The sequence below is a fragment of the Watersipora subatra genome, chromosome 8 (assembly GCF_963576615.1).
Source record: "Watersipora subatra chromosome 8, tzWatSuba1.1, whole genome shotgun sequence".
Taxonomy (NCBI): Eukaryota; Metazoa; Bryozoa; class Gymnolaemata; order Cheilostomatida; family Watersiporidae; genus Watersipora; species Watersipora subatra.
This window is the reverse complement of record NC_088715.1, coordinates 7,384,814-7,399,899: the sequence shown is the minus strand read 5'-3', so window position 1 is coordinate 7,399,899 and position 15,086 is coordinate 7,384,814. Positions and strand designations below refer to the sequence as shown.

Here is a 15,086-nt window from a genome sequence, read left to right as displayed (position 1 = left end):
CTCCAACGTATGAGAAACTTGAGATACGAGCCAGCTTTTAAGCAAGTTTTAGCACTAACATACGAGCCATGTTTGAGATGCAAGCACGTGAGTCAGTTGCCAAGTATGTCGGAAGTGTTTTATGAGAACCACATCACTTTGTATTTTTCAACTGCTCAGGTTATACTTTTGTACCGTGTTTTTTGTGCGCGATTTTCAGTGCAGAATTATGAGAATTAAAAGTACTGTGCGTAGACCGAAAGTTTGACAGTAAAATGAAAAATAATGCAAAGAAAAAGCAAATAATAACAGTTGATATTAAACGGAGAATTATTGAAAAATATGCGAAATGTGTATGCGTGATTGAACTAGCTCAACAATATGACAGAAATACATCCACAATTATCAAACAGAAGGATTATATTCAGGGCATTTAGTTTGCAAAAGGTTCTAGTTTTACTTCCATAGTTTCTAAATGGCGCAGCGATCTTCACGACCGCTGATGTAGAGACTGCTCAGGCATTGGATAAAAGATAAACAATTCGCCGGTGACAGTGTAACTGAAACGATGCTATGTGAAAAGGCCGGTACTATCTACCAAAACTATAAAAAATAGACATTCGGACAAGCTGGCTAGTGGTCGTGTATTAACTCTTTGTGACAACACCTGTGTTCGTCCTACTCGCAACAAGTTGAAAGGGTGACAAAGGCAGACGTTCTTAGATAGGTTTCTCTTAAAACGATCGTGAGAGCGAAACAAAGGAAAAATTAGCTAACCAGTGAAAAACTTCAAACTATGAATTCCGAAGAAATTTTAATAACTTTAAGTTAAAAATGAAAGTTTGCTTTTAGGTTTGCTTCTGATTTTGTCTTTTAAGACTTTGATAACATCTAAATTTATCAAAGTCAACTGCTGTAATGAAGGATAACTTATATCTCCCTTCCTGGCAAATGCTAGCGTTAGCTGCTATTGTATGTATTTAATTTTACATTTTAATTAATCACATTTCCTTGCTATATTTTTTATTTGTTGCTTTTTGAAAGCATGTGGTAAGTTAGAACAATAACCAACATGTTCTTTCTGTTACAATATCTTGTTTTGAGTGTTTTATTTGCTTATTTTAGAGTATGGAAACCAATCAATATATATTTAATTGTTCTATATATAAATAAATTGCACCAACATGCGAGTAAATTGACATACGAGCTCAGTCTCGGAACGCATTAAGCTCGTAAGTCGAAGTATGACTGTAAGCATTTTAATACAACATTCGCCTTCCATATAAAGCCCTTATGATAGCAGAGTTAGAATCACGTGCTATCACTTTCTCACTCAGTTCATAGAAGAACACCTTATTCTCCGACCACTGAGGTACGACCAAGGTGTTACCAGTAACACTCAAGCTATCGATATTGTCTTTACCAATACCATCACCTCTCATCTCTGATACTTTCTCACCTGTAATAAAAGTATATGAACATCTTAATTATTATTGCTGTTTGCTAGAAAGTAGTCGCATCATTAGAAAACAACAAACACAGCTGACAAATTATGGGTGGGTGTGGCTGAGTCATTTATTGTAGCTACCATCCCTGGACCACCTTTTACATGACCACTATATATGTTACTGTAACAATCATTTGTATAATTGTTTTATTGCTTTCCAAGCCTGTTTTGCATGCCAAAGTTGCCATAGGATGATGTGAATTTTCCAATCATAATTCACCATATTTCAGTAATTATTCCACAATTAAAAGTTTATTGTTGACTGCATTTGATAATCTATATATATATTTCCAAAAGTATGTCCATATGTATGCATTCCGGCTATAGCTATTAAAATCTTGGGGTAAAAAATCCGTACCGAAAAAGATTTGATCTCAGACCCTACCATTCACCAGTCCGACACCCTACCCAATAGGCCACAGAGAGCGAGTCAGTAGCTTGCCGATGTAAGTCACTATAGCGGAGCACATACCTAACGGCTTTGCATACCACGCAAGATGATTGCATAAGTAAGTGATTGTCATTAGTTAGCTTACCAAAATTCTCCATTGGCAATCTGCCAAGCTAATAGCAAGTGGCAGGCAACTCTCATTACTTATCATTGTTTATAAACTTATTTTTAATACTCGGGCAACGGCAAGTAGCACAGCTAGTATCTATAACAACTAAATAAAAAATGCGCATAAATACGAATGAAAATAACAAAAAAAGAAAATAAAAACTAATAAAATGCTGATAAATAGAACGAGTTTTTAGTGCCAGTTGTCAATTTTTATCGCTACAGGTACGTTAAAATTAATATTAAGGTGTAAGTCAAGGATTGACTGTATCCTTTAAAGGTTGACTTGCAACCAAATTCACATTACAGTTATTTGATATCAAAAGAATCACCCTGTCTTACTCTGTCGTGTTGTAGGTGCCAAATATGTGGAAATGTGATTACAAGCTCTTAAAAGCTCAAAAACGAACAGTTAATTGCAGCCACACGAGATCGCCGTTGTTTGGATTCTCCTTTCAAAACGGCTCAAATGTGACGTAGCTGTGGTAGATGGTTTTTGTTTACACTTTCATGCAACCTTATTCTTCAAAATATTTTCACAAATATACTTCACGAATTCAATAAAACCATGTCTATTGTTCTTACGCGTCTGTTTTATCGTCATTGTAATGCTGTCACTTTTAAAAATTAATTTAATTTTTTAACTTTACCTCGAAGGACTACATATCATTGTCTGATAATCATGATGAGTCTGTTGGTCACCTGTGATAATCGAAAAGTGCTGCAAAAATTATTTGCGAAGTATTGGGTCACATGATCAGATTACGACTTGATAATTGAATAATGCTGAAACAAAACTGTAAAGTAGCGAACATCTATATTTGATACGGGGTCTTCGGTAAAACCCCAAGTGTTTGTCATAAACTAGTGCTACGATATATTGAGCTTTTATTGGCCTTCCAATTCACGTGAGAACATCACGTGACAAGACAATAACCAAACTGTCATGACTACGTCAGAGCAATAAATAGATTCCAATCTACGGCGGCTTTTCATTTATGAGCTTTTAAGAACTTGTAATCACATTTCCACACATTTGGCACCCACAACACAACAGAGTAAGACATGGTGAATATTTTGATACCAAATAACTGTAATGTGAATTTTGTTGCAAGTCAACCTTTAAAGCACATCAATTACATAAGTACTGTTTCAGCTTATTCATGTTCTTCAGTATCTTGGCTTTCAAATGAGCCATTGTTTGACATGGTGAGACAGACAATGTTTGTTGTTTATTGTCACAAAGTGGTGATGCAATGTGACAGGTTCGAGATATCTGGTGTTGTGATTGTATCCTGATGTCTGCACAAGGCTAAGAGTTAAGACGTCCAGGTGTAATATTGCGGCTAACTATGTATAAGTAATAGAGTGTCTATATAATAATATACAGAAGAATGCTGTGAGAGTATAAAATAATCCTTTATTGCTGACTTGTAGACATGTACGCTGTAAACTGAATTGTTATAAACTAGCTGCAGTCAGGCTATTTATACCTCCTTATAATTATTCTAGAAAATTCCAGAAAATCCATTCAGGAAAAATCTAGTCATAAAAAATATTCTAAATTTATGATCATGACCCATCAAAACATGTACATCTACATTTATAGAGGGCTAATAATAATCCACTGTGCTACTACTGTATGATTCATCGGCGTACTGCGCAATAGCTATTGTCATGCTATAACTTTGTTTACTATACTACAAGTATTATACTACATACAGCACTCAGAATCTGTGACAACTCCCCATTCAAGAGGAAATTTATAGCCAAATTTCCAGCATTAAGATTCTGAGTCTATTCTGCTCATGTAGTCCGCTCCGACGTTGTCTTTCCCTTTGATCGATTCCACCGTCATGCGATAATCCTGTAGATATAGCGCCCATCTCATCACTCTGCTGTTCTCATACTTTGCTCGATTGATGTAGGTTAGTGGTTGGTGATCCGTTTGTAGTATGAACTCCACGCCGTAGAGATATGGTAGATATTTCTTTACAGCCCATGCAATTGCCAGGCATTCTTTCTCTATCGTTGAGTAATTCCTTTCACGGTCCAGTAGTTTTCTGCTAGATTAGCTGACAGGAAATAGCTTTCCATCATGTTCTTGTAGTAGTACAGCTCCGAGTCCAGTGTCCGACGCGTCAGTCCTTAGGGTGAACTGCTTCGTTATGTCTGGTAGTTTCAGAACTGGTTTCTCGGTTATAGTCGCTTTCAGTTTCCGGTATGCCTTCTCTTGCGCATCTGTCCAGATAACTTTATTAGGCTGTCCTTTCTTAGTAAAATCCGACAGAGGACTTGCTATCGCCCCGTAATTTGGGACGAACTCTCGGTAGTAGCCAGTCAATCCTAGAAACGACCGTACTTGAGTCTTGGTCCAAGGCTTTGGAGCTTCAGTGATTTTCTCCACATTGTCTTCAATCGGTTTCAGTTCTCCCTGATCGATCTTGTGACCTATGAACTCTATAGATGTTTCACCGAGGTAGCATTTCGTCGGTTTGATTGTGAGCTGTGCCTTGGCCAAACGTGTGAATAGTTCTCTCAGCGCGTCCATGTGATCCTCCCATCTGGCAGTATGTATGATGTCATCGATGTAGTTGTCAACTCCTGGTAAATCCTCTAATAGTTTTTTCATGCCTCGTACAAATGTTGCTCCAGAGTTTACCATCCCAAACGGCATCCTGATGAACTCGTATTGTCTATCTGGAGTGACAAATGCAGTCTTCGGTATGTCACTCTCCTCTACAAGAATTTGCCAGTATCCCTTAGTTAGATCTACCTTCGAGAAGTAGTGATCACAGCTCATCTTCTGAAAGAGATCGCTTGCTGTTGTCATTGGCTCTGGATCAAACATTGTTATTTTGTTCAAGTTCCGGTAGTCAGCACATAGTCGATTGGATCCATCAGGCGTTTTCACGAGTACGACTGGTGATGCATATAGAGAGTTTGATTCTCTGATGATCCCTGTGTTCAGCATATATTTTATATCTTCTCTAAGTGATTCTCCCACTGCGTAAGGTAATGTGTAGGGTTTGGTTTTGATAGACTTGTTACTGGTTAAAGTAATCGGATGTTTGATGAGATTGCAGTTTCCCGGTCTGTCTGTGAATATATCTGTGTAGTCCTTGACGATGTCCACGATCTGTTTTCTCTGCTCCTCAGATATATTTTCTCCCATCTTCAGATCTTTCACAGTTTCGACTGACATTCCTGAATATAACTCCACCAGTGTGCCTGCCTCTTCTTCTACTTCTCCGATACCAGCTAGCTCAGTTATTTCTTTTTCACTATCTCTCGCGTAGTATTTCTTCAGCATGTTAGCATAGTAGGTTGGGCTTTTACCTTAGACCTGAACTCGGTATGCGTTTATCCCAACCTTCTCTTCTACGTTGTATGGTCCCTGCCAGTGCATTAGTAACTTGTTGTGGTTAGTAGAGAACAGGATGAGTACTCTGTCACCTTCTTGAAATTCCCTTTTCTTTGCCTTCTTGTCGAAGTAATGCTTGTACCTCTGCTTATTTCCTTCCAGCGCTTTTTGAGCCAACTCCATCGTATCTTCCAGCTTAGCACACAGATCAAACGCGTGTTGGTAGCTACTCTTGGTCTCTCCATCGGCATCATCCTGTGTCCATAGCTGTCCTAGAATATCCATCGGCCCTCATACTGTCCTTCCATACAGCAGCTCGAATGGTGAGAATCCAGTAGATTCCTGTGGGACCTCTCTGTAAGCGAATAGAGCTGAGTTTATGTATCTGTGCCACTGTCTTGGCTCCTGATGGCATAACTTTTTCAGCATTGACTTCAGTGTGTCATTGAATCGCTCCACCAGTCCATTAGCCATTAGTCCATGGTAGGGAGTTGTCGGCATCTGCTTCCTGCCGAGTAGTCTGGCGAACTCCTTCATGTACCTAGATATGAATTGTGTCCCTTGATCACTGATTACTTCTTCAGGTATTCCAACCCGACTGTAAATGTCGATGAGCTTTAGCCACTGCTTCTGAGCTTATCTCTTTCAGTGGAACAGCCTCGGGGTATCGAGTAGCGTAGTCCACCGGAGTTAGTATATATCTATGCCCCTTCTCACTCGGAGGGTTAATCGGTCCAATCAAGTCGACAGCGCAGCGCTTGAATGGAGTCTCAATCAGTGGAGTCCGCTGTAGGGCAACCTTCTGTACTGAACCTTTCTTTACAGTGCGTTGGCAGATGTCGCAGGATCGACAGAATCCCGTAACCTTATCATGTAGACCCGGCCAGAAGAAGATGGTTAAAATTCGATAAGTACATGTAGTTTTACAGATTCTCAGATGTCCGCTCAATATAGAATGGTGGGCGTGTCTCATCACAGCGACACGTAGAGTTTTCGGTACAACTACTTATTTTATCAACTGTCCGCTGTTGTACTCTGGGTGATAATATTCACGATAAAGGATGCCCTTCTTCACCATGAACCTGGTTTGTTGTTTGCCTTTCGTTATTGTTTTGGTAGCAAGAGTGCAATCTACATATAGTCCTAGGGCCACGCCACTGCAGGTCACAATTTAATCGATGTGATTTCATTACCTTTACCACAATGGGTGGTTAACAACCAGGAATGTTGTTATTAGTGAGTTCTGTTTTTGTTTAATTTTGTTGTAGAACTCAATTGAAATAAATCAATCGTTGGAGTTGCCTCAATGCACTCCGGGATTGTTCAAAATAGAGAAGCCTACTGTAAATAACTTAAACTGCCTATAAGCTAGTATCATACACCAAGTGATGAATTTAACTGTCCAATACACCTGTTTTCTATTTTCCATATACTGTAATTTATTCGAATATAATATAAATATTTTAATTTTTATATTTTTTTCTTTTTCATACTTAATTACTAATTAGTTATTAATCAAGTTATCAATCATTTCTGTATGGTACAAACAATGCCATCATACAAAACGATGCGATAATAATTGCTATAAATGTTTAAAATGAACGAAAGGATGAAAAATGTAAACTTTAACAATAACCCGAAATCTATTAACCCAGAACATGGGTTTGCATTGGTCGGGCGTTAGCACGATCCCCGGGCATTGTTGATTATCTAGAATGCTAGTTTATTATTAGCACTCTCTGGGTTTAAGAGCACCGATTGTCACAGAAAAGCGCAGTCTTAATGGAAGCGAAAGGGATCGACGACCTAAGGCTAAATGATAATTATGAAATCACATTGTGGGAGCTTGTAATCACCTTTCCCCACATTTTGAACTTACAACACAGCAGAGTAAGACATAGTGAATCTGTTGATACCAAATAACTGTAATGTGACTTTTGTTGCAAGTCAACCTTTAAAAACCACTGCTTTATAATATTGTTTGATAATATACAAAACAAGCTAGCTTATGAAGTACTCCATAATTCCCGTGAGCGTTTTTGACAGAAATTGTTTTAAATCTTACAAAAATGTTTTAAAACTTTGCTAGAAGTATTTTTAAATTCATTGAATCCAGCTCTGCCTGCCCATTAACAAACCGATTGTCACAGCATCTTACGAAGTTACGTACCTGATCGCAAAGCAGGGCAAGCCACACACCATTGGTGAAACACTTGTAAAACCAGCAGGGTTAAAGATGGTGAATGTGATACTGGGAACAGCGACAGAAACTAAATTATCCCAAATTCCTCTTTCAAATGACACCATCAGCGACAGAATAGGTGACATGAATAAAGACATCTTGGCTCAAGTAGTCGCAGATCTGATTTCAAGCTCAGCACAATTCAGCCTTCAACTCGACGAGGCCACAGACGCTGATAATCTAAACCAGTCTGTTGTTTTTGTGCGCTATTTGAAAGACGACATGTTAAAAGAAGAGTTATTATTTTGTAAGCCTCTTACAACAAAAACTAAGGCAGCCGATGTGAAGAAACTCGTGGACGACTTCTTCAGAGACAATAATCTCTTGTGGGATATGGTTTCTGCAGTTTGTACGAATGGAGCTCCAGTCATGCTGCGATGAAAACCAGTTTTTTGTGTGCTAGTAAAAGCCGAAGCACCACACATCATTGTTATGCATTGCATTTTGCACAGGCATGCGTTGGCAACAAAAACCTTGCCTTCAGAAATGGCAGAAGTATTAAAAACTGGCAGTAATGGAATGCGTGAACTATGTGCGAACTAGTGCTCTGGGGCACCGCATCTTCAGCAAGCTATGCAAAGAAATGGTCGCTGAATTTGAGGTACCTCTGTATCATTCTAATGCTCGGTGGTTATCCCACGGACGGGTGCTGAATCGTATTTTTACCTTGCGTGTGGAATTAGCCATGTTTTTGCACGAGCACCAACATTGCCATGCTTCAAAAATTCTGAGTTTCTTCTCATTTTAGCGTGCATAGCTGATATATTTGTAGCAATCCTTAATCCAATCCTTAATCAGCAAATGCAGGGCGGTAGAGTCATCATCATGGAAACAGAAGAAAACCTGAGGGCTTTTCAAAAAAACTACCATTATGGAGATGACAAATGGAGAAGAAGAACTTTACAAACATTCCCTTCTGGACAATTGTGTAAGATTGAAGATGTGTCTGGAATGTTCTGGAAGTCTGACACTTCTGTACCCATGGAACTGGAGCAAGCAATTGCTATGCACTCAGATGAGCTTGCAGAGTCTCTTGATGGATACTTCTCTGCACGAGAGTCATATTCAGCATGGGTGAAACAGCCGTTCACGTTTGCTGTTGAGACAGCAGAAGTCAATGATTAATACCTCAACAAAATCATTAAAATACAACAGAGCAAGGTTCAACAGCAACTCTTCAGAACAACAACGCTCTCAAAATTTTGGTGTCGACAAATAGAAAAGTATCCAGTTATTGCCAAGAAAGCCTTATAGTTTTTTATTCCATTTGTGTCATGCAAGTGCCAAGTATTACTGGTACTTTGCCAACAAACATTATGCTTTTTAGCTAAAGCTTTATACAAGCTAATATTATATAGTACTGTCTCATTATAGCTATTAATAATGCTTGTAGCTTTTTACAAAGCTTTTCTATGACCAAACATATAAATACTTGGGTTTTCTGTTATCAAATCAGTTGTCTCTGGAGTGTGCAATAAACCATTTCTCTAATTTAATACTCTATTTAATTGCTTCTGTGCAGAAACATAACAATTTGTTACAACACATCTTTGCGAGCAATCCTTTTCAAGGATGATGGACATAAGAACAAAGAAAAGGAATAAACTGCTGTGAAAATGACATGAGATTGGCACTTGTCATGGTGAAGCCACGCATATTTAAACTGGTCTTTCAAAGGCAACAACAGAAGTCACACTGATTTGCAGGTATGTAATTTGTTGTGAATTCATGCACTATGGTGGTTTTGTTCTTTGAACAAGATGATGTTCATGCATGGTTTATTTTGTGCACCAGTAGAAAAACATGTACGTCTTGAGTTTGAAAAAAATTCATATTTTATTTTACACTAAAGTAGGGTTCAGTTGTATGCAAATTGAGCAGCGGATCCGTGGAGTGCTGCCCCGCAAAAAAAAGAAAGAAAGTAGGGTTCGGTGAACGCGCATATGAAACTGGTGGGGTTCGGTAGCTCCAACAAGGTTAAGAACCACAGTTATAAAGCTAAATTATAAAGTGTTTCATAAGCTAACATGATACTCTCAATAAATGTTACTAACCAGCACCTCATACATACAACTTACCTGTAGCATAGCTGAGTGTGAAAATGATATTCCTGTTGTATGCAGCTACCAGTATGTAGTCTCCATAACGCACCAGACCTTGTGGCGGATCAGGCTGGGTGAAAGTCCACATGACATCCCCAGTGATGATGTTGAATTTGAAGACTTTCTGTGTCTCATAGTCCGCTATGATGACATCATCATCGTGTCCAGCGCATATCGAGACCGGATTATTACTCAAAAGGGGGCAGCTGACGTTACGCTGAGTCTCACCAGTGAGAGAATAAATAGTTAGTCTCTTGTTACGAGGATCAGCAACCACTACATTACCTGCGGCTACAGTCAGCATGCTACAGTTATAGCCATGATAAGGATGCCGCCAGGTGGTGACCATTTGTCCTGACACCTCATAGACACTTACTCTGCGACAACTTTTGTAAGACAATATGTATAGTCTGTTCTCATAGATGCAAATGGACTCAACAATACCAGGAGGGGAGATGAATGAGTCATGGAGATTGTAGTTGCTATCAATTCTAATGACTGTACCATTATACAACCCTACATATGTAACTCCTTCATGCTGACATACTGATACAGGCTGTGATGACAGTTTTATGGATCTGAGTAGAGTTATAGACTTTGGGGGAAGATGGGATAAGGGTGGTTGTAGCGGATGAGGAACTACAGGGTGCTGGTTACTGTTAACTATTATGTCATCAGCTGACACAATCTTCAGCTCAAGATCACGCTTTTCACCTAAAATTATAATATTTAATTTATTAATAATATTTAATCATTAATACTAGTATCAATAAAAATATAATAACAAACTGAGCTGCCTGACGGTATAAGTAAAGTATAATAAAGGTTTGATATACCAGCTGCTGGCTCATATCAGTCATCTGTGATATTTTAAGCTTTGGTAGTTGATGTTAAGGTGTTATGTACCTTTTTATTTTTAAATGCAATATCACCAAGCCACATATAGGCATAGTCAGGTTTTATTTTAATTGATTTCAATTGATTAATATGTGGTTTGTTCTACTCTCTTTATTTTGTCAAACACTATTTATTCCTTGCTCTGTTTGTGTTGATATTCTCAACACTCGATTTTATATAACATATATATAATATATATATTATATTATATACATATTATATATATTATATACATATTATATATATTATATATATATATATATATTTCATATATAGAACTTTTTGCTCAATATGATTAAAGTAGTTTAATATTGAAATTGTTATAAAATATAAAAATAAAAAACCTTATATAAAATAAGGTTCCAATCAGCTTCAAAAGAGCTACTGCATAATTGCATAAAGAGCTATTGTTACATCTAATTACAACATGACCAACAAAGAGCATGTTGCTGATTTTTGAAATGATGGCACCTTGAGGAGTTGCGACCCCTATGCTCTATTTCATTTTGGTGTTGCTCCATGTCGTGATTACATCATTCTCACATCTAGTTTTAAAAGAATTGGGGTTTTCATCTTAGTCTTTACTGATTGACATACGATTGTTACAAAAGTGACACTTTTTATACTAAAACGACTAAGATTGTTAGGATATTTGCTCTATTAGCTGAAGTGAAAATACAGCTTCAAAATAATAGACAATCCTAGTTATTTTAATTTCAAACACTAATAAGTTTTGTGAAGAAAAAGGCATTTGGTATGACAGAGGGTTTAAAGACTTGAGATGATAAAATCAAAGGACAAACAGCTGTGGTCATTATGCTTGCGCTGTTACATAGCAACCTGTTACATAACAACCTGTTACATAATAACCTGCTACATAATAACATGCTACATAAGAACCTGTTACATAACATGGTATATGACAACCTGTTCAATGGCAGTCTGTTACTTAACAACCTTTTACATGACAACCTGTTACGTAACAACATGTTACATAGCAGCATGTTATATGACAACCTGTTACATCGCAACATGTTACACGACAACCAGTTATATAAAAAACATGTTAAGTTACAACATGTTACATGACAGCCTGTCACATGAAACAGCATCATGAATAGGAATTATCTTTCAATTGACAAAAAAGGAAAAAGGTCATACCTTTTCTCAGTTTCACTCTAACAACTCTAGCTTACTGTTACACTAACAACCTGTCCCTAAATGCCATATGACAAACTGATATATGAGTACTCGCTCTAGGCAGCCAGCCCGAAGGGAAACAATCGGCTAGTTCCTACAGTAATCTCAAAATGTCAGTTAGGTTTGTTAAAAACCATAACCAGCTTTACAAAATGAGCTACATGCAAAACTGAACTACTGGAATTTGAAACCCACTAATCTAATTTTGGCTCATTTTAATAGTTCATTTTACCCGCTGTACGCTTAGAATAGTGTCAACAGAATATGGCTGCATAGTAGTACTTTGGGGTTAACAGCGGTGTCAGTTTTACAGTAGCGAAATTCACACTCACCATCTGCCACAGCCTCAATCATTGTAACCTAGAAATAAAACATACATGTCTGAGATTCATCTCACTACACCATTATGGCTGAAACTCTAGGGGAGACAACTCCATGGATTCATCTCACTACATATATCAAAGTATAACATTGTGGCTAAAACTTTCAGCAGCAACTATAAAAAGAATGTGTGAAAGCTTCTGGTTTGAACCAATCACAAAATGTGGGACACTGTTGAAATTTGAGTGACATTACATGCCCTATCGAGCAGCACTGGGAGACTATAAGCAAAGTTTGTAAGAGTTTTACATTAAAATGAGTGGAAAGCATTTTACATCATGTTCAGAGAGTTGAAGTCAAGACCATCTAGTTTGCTCCAATCATATAGTAAGTAATTGAGGTGAAATCTGTATGTGATACTATCAACCACACCATTTTAACTTATTTTTAGGAACTATATAGCAATGACTCCGCTATATTACAACGTCTGGACGCAAACACACTGCCAGTGTAGCGATGAATTCTATTCCGTAGCATGGAAGTTTATTAAGTGATTGTAAATCATAATATTATAATCTGGAGAGGTATGTCTTTTTCTACCATAGCAATGAGTTATTTAAATTATTTGTAAATACGTTAAAACCACTACTTGAGAGACACGCGTATCCCTGAAGTAATATTGTCCATATATTTGTCCACTTATCGATCGCCTGCAACATAAATTTCCTACCAAATCAGTATTATCAAATCCGTTTTGTCCGATTATATAATTTACAGCGTGATAGTTGTGTCAGGCCTGCCCTGTCGATGTAAACAATCATAGATTTTGCAGTTGTGTGCCCACTTATTTGTAGTTGTTAAGCTCGCAACTATACTCCATTCTATTCTTTTATAAAACTGTAGCTAATAGACATTGGAATATGTCACTTTGTGTGTTACAGATATTATTTATGTTTATAGAAATATTCATGTTTATGTGTTAATTGTTACAAACAGCCCTTTGTGTTTATTCCCTTCTTGCGCTTCTGGCATTCGCGTTATTTAGAAGCAAAATAAAATCCTTCGTCATAATATTTTCAACTTCCTTTTAAAAATTAACAATATGGAATATAGCAACTGGTAGTTCAACAGGTTATGGGTCCAGGTCGAGGCTCTATTATGATAGAGGCCCTAATAAATACAATCTGTGAATAACAAGATTCCTGAGCTACCTCTACACGCAGGACAAATCATACCAAAAAGCCATCTCATCAAAGGCACCCAGTTTTGATGATCACAAGCAATTGATACTGTGATACTCATGTCAGACCTGCCCTGTAGTTCATCCCATCAATAAAAGTGTAATCAATTGCAACAATTACTATGGTGAATAGCTATTGTGGCTAAATAATTGTACATGTATATTGCATGATATAGTTAGGTTGTACATAGCATGTTTATGCCAGCCAGGTAAACCTACTTCTTATTCTGCTTTGTGTGAGTCTAGTGTATTCATATATTAGCATTAAATAATATTGTTGTCTCAGTTGCTTTTGCACTAAATTGACCTCTGCGTCTTTGTTATCACTTGAGGCCACGTTGTCTCATTATGCTATGTTGGATTATTTTCCTTGTGTGTTTAGCTATCTTGCTTTCTGGTGAACTTCATTTCGAATACAAACAGTCATTGTGGAAAGTTCATACTAAAGTTTACTTATCACAGCTATAGGAATTTGAGGTTTTGGCCTTTCATCAGCGGTATAAAATGTTTTTGCTTATTTTAAAATCAGTGCTATGCTAATTGCTTGATCTTTTGTTAAGTTTCTTTTGTCAGACAGCAAATAGCAGATAGATATAGAAACAGCAGATAAAAATAATTAATAGTTTATGTAATATGCATGAACAGAACCTGTTTTTATTATAGATTTGACTAGCGATGATGAACACGGGATAAAATAATAAATTATACTAACATAATGCACGGTTAGCACACTGTTATTAGGACTGGATATTAGACTGTTACTCACTGGATTAATACACTGCGTAAAATTCGAGTTTCAACTGTTATGGAGTATTAAATTTCAGCTTTCGTAGCCAACAAGGAAGTTAGCCGAAGCGTAACGTGGAATAGATCATTGCTGTTATGCGGGTCTCGTGTTGTATAATCGAGCTGGTGGACCGCGGGCTACGCTAATGCCCGAGGTCATGGTAGTTACAGGTAGCTACGAGAGGTTACGGGAAGTACGAGAGGTTACAGGAAGTACGAGAGGTTACAGGAAGTACGAGAGGTTACTGGAGTATAAAGGAGTCGGGAGATTGAGAGAGCTTCCTTCTTGGCATCAACCGCATGTGAGTACACATCGATTTATATAACATGGCGCAGTTGACGAAGCTCTGATTTTTTTCCTTTTTTGTTGTCATTAGCGATAATTTTTCTGGTTGCGGGTAAGTTAAACGGTTGTATAGACCCTTTCACGGGCGTGTAGGTGAGGTAACGTGAGGTAGGGTAGTGTTGTGAGGTGTAGTAGCGGTGTTTTTGAGGTGCAATTATTTATTAGGGTAGTGTTGTGAGGTGTAGTAGCAGTGTTGTTGAGGTGCAATTATTTATTAGGGTAGTGTTGTGAGGTGTAGTAGCAGTGTTGTTGAGGTGCAATTATTTATTACATATTCGGAGGTGGGAGTTAAACTAATTATACGAGTGGGGTAGGGTTACAGAGATTACGCCTACAAGAGGATTCGGCTACAAGAGGTTTCGCCTACACTTCCTAGAGGTTACGTCTACACTTCCTGGAGGTTACGTCTACACTTCCTGGAGATTACGTCTACAGTTATGGAGATGGTGCATACCATTGATTGTTGAAGAAAAAATGTAAGAAAAAAGGTAATGCAATAATAGTGTTTTCACTTAACATTGATTGAAAAACATACTATTGATT

General features: G+C 37.6%; 1 protein-coding gene across 2 annotated transcripts; it reads right to left on the bottom strand.

The window, feature by feature from the left end:
* Positions 1-1,088: 1,088 nt before the first annotated feature.
* On the bottom strand, positions 1,089-14,243 carry LOC137402035 (uncharacterized). Of its 2 annotated transcripts, none has more exons than XM_068088503.1 (4): positions 14,178-14,243; positions 12,183-12,210; positions 9,730-10,467; positions 1,089-1,438 (listed from the first exon to the last, which is right to left on the bottom strand). In XM_068088503.1, exons 2-4 carry the CDS (start codon positions 12,202-12,204, stop codon positions 1,239-1,241), a joined length of 960 nt encoding a protein of 319 aa, XP_067944604.1. In that variant the 5' UTR covers positions 12,205-12,210; positions 14,178-14,243; the 3' UTR covers positions 1,089-1,238. The 2 variants fall into 2 exon arrangements, with proteins under 2 accessions (XP_067944604.1, XP_067944605.1); XM_068088504.1 differs by having other exon boundaries at positions 14,124-14,237.
* Positions 14,244-15,086: the final 843 nt, after the last annotated feature.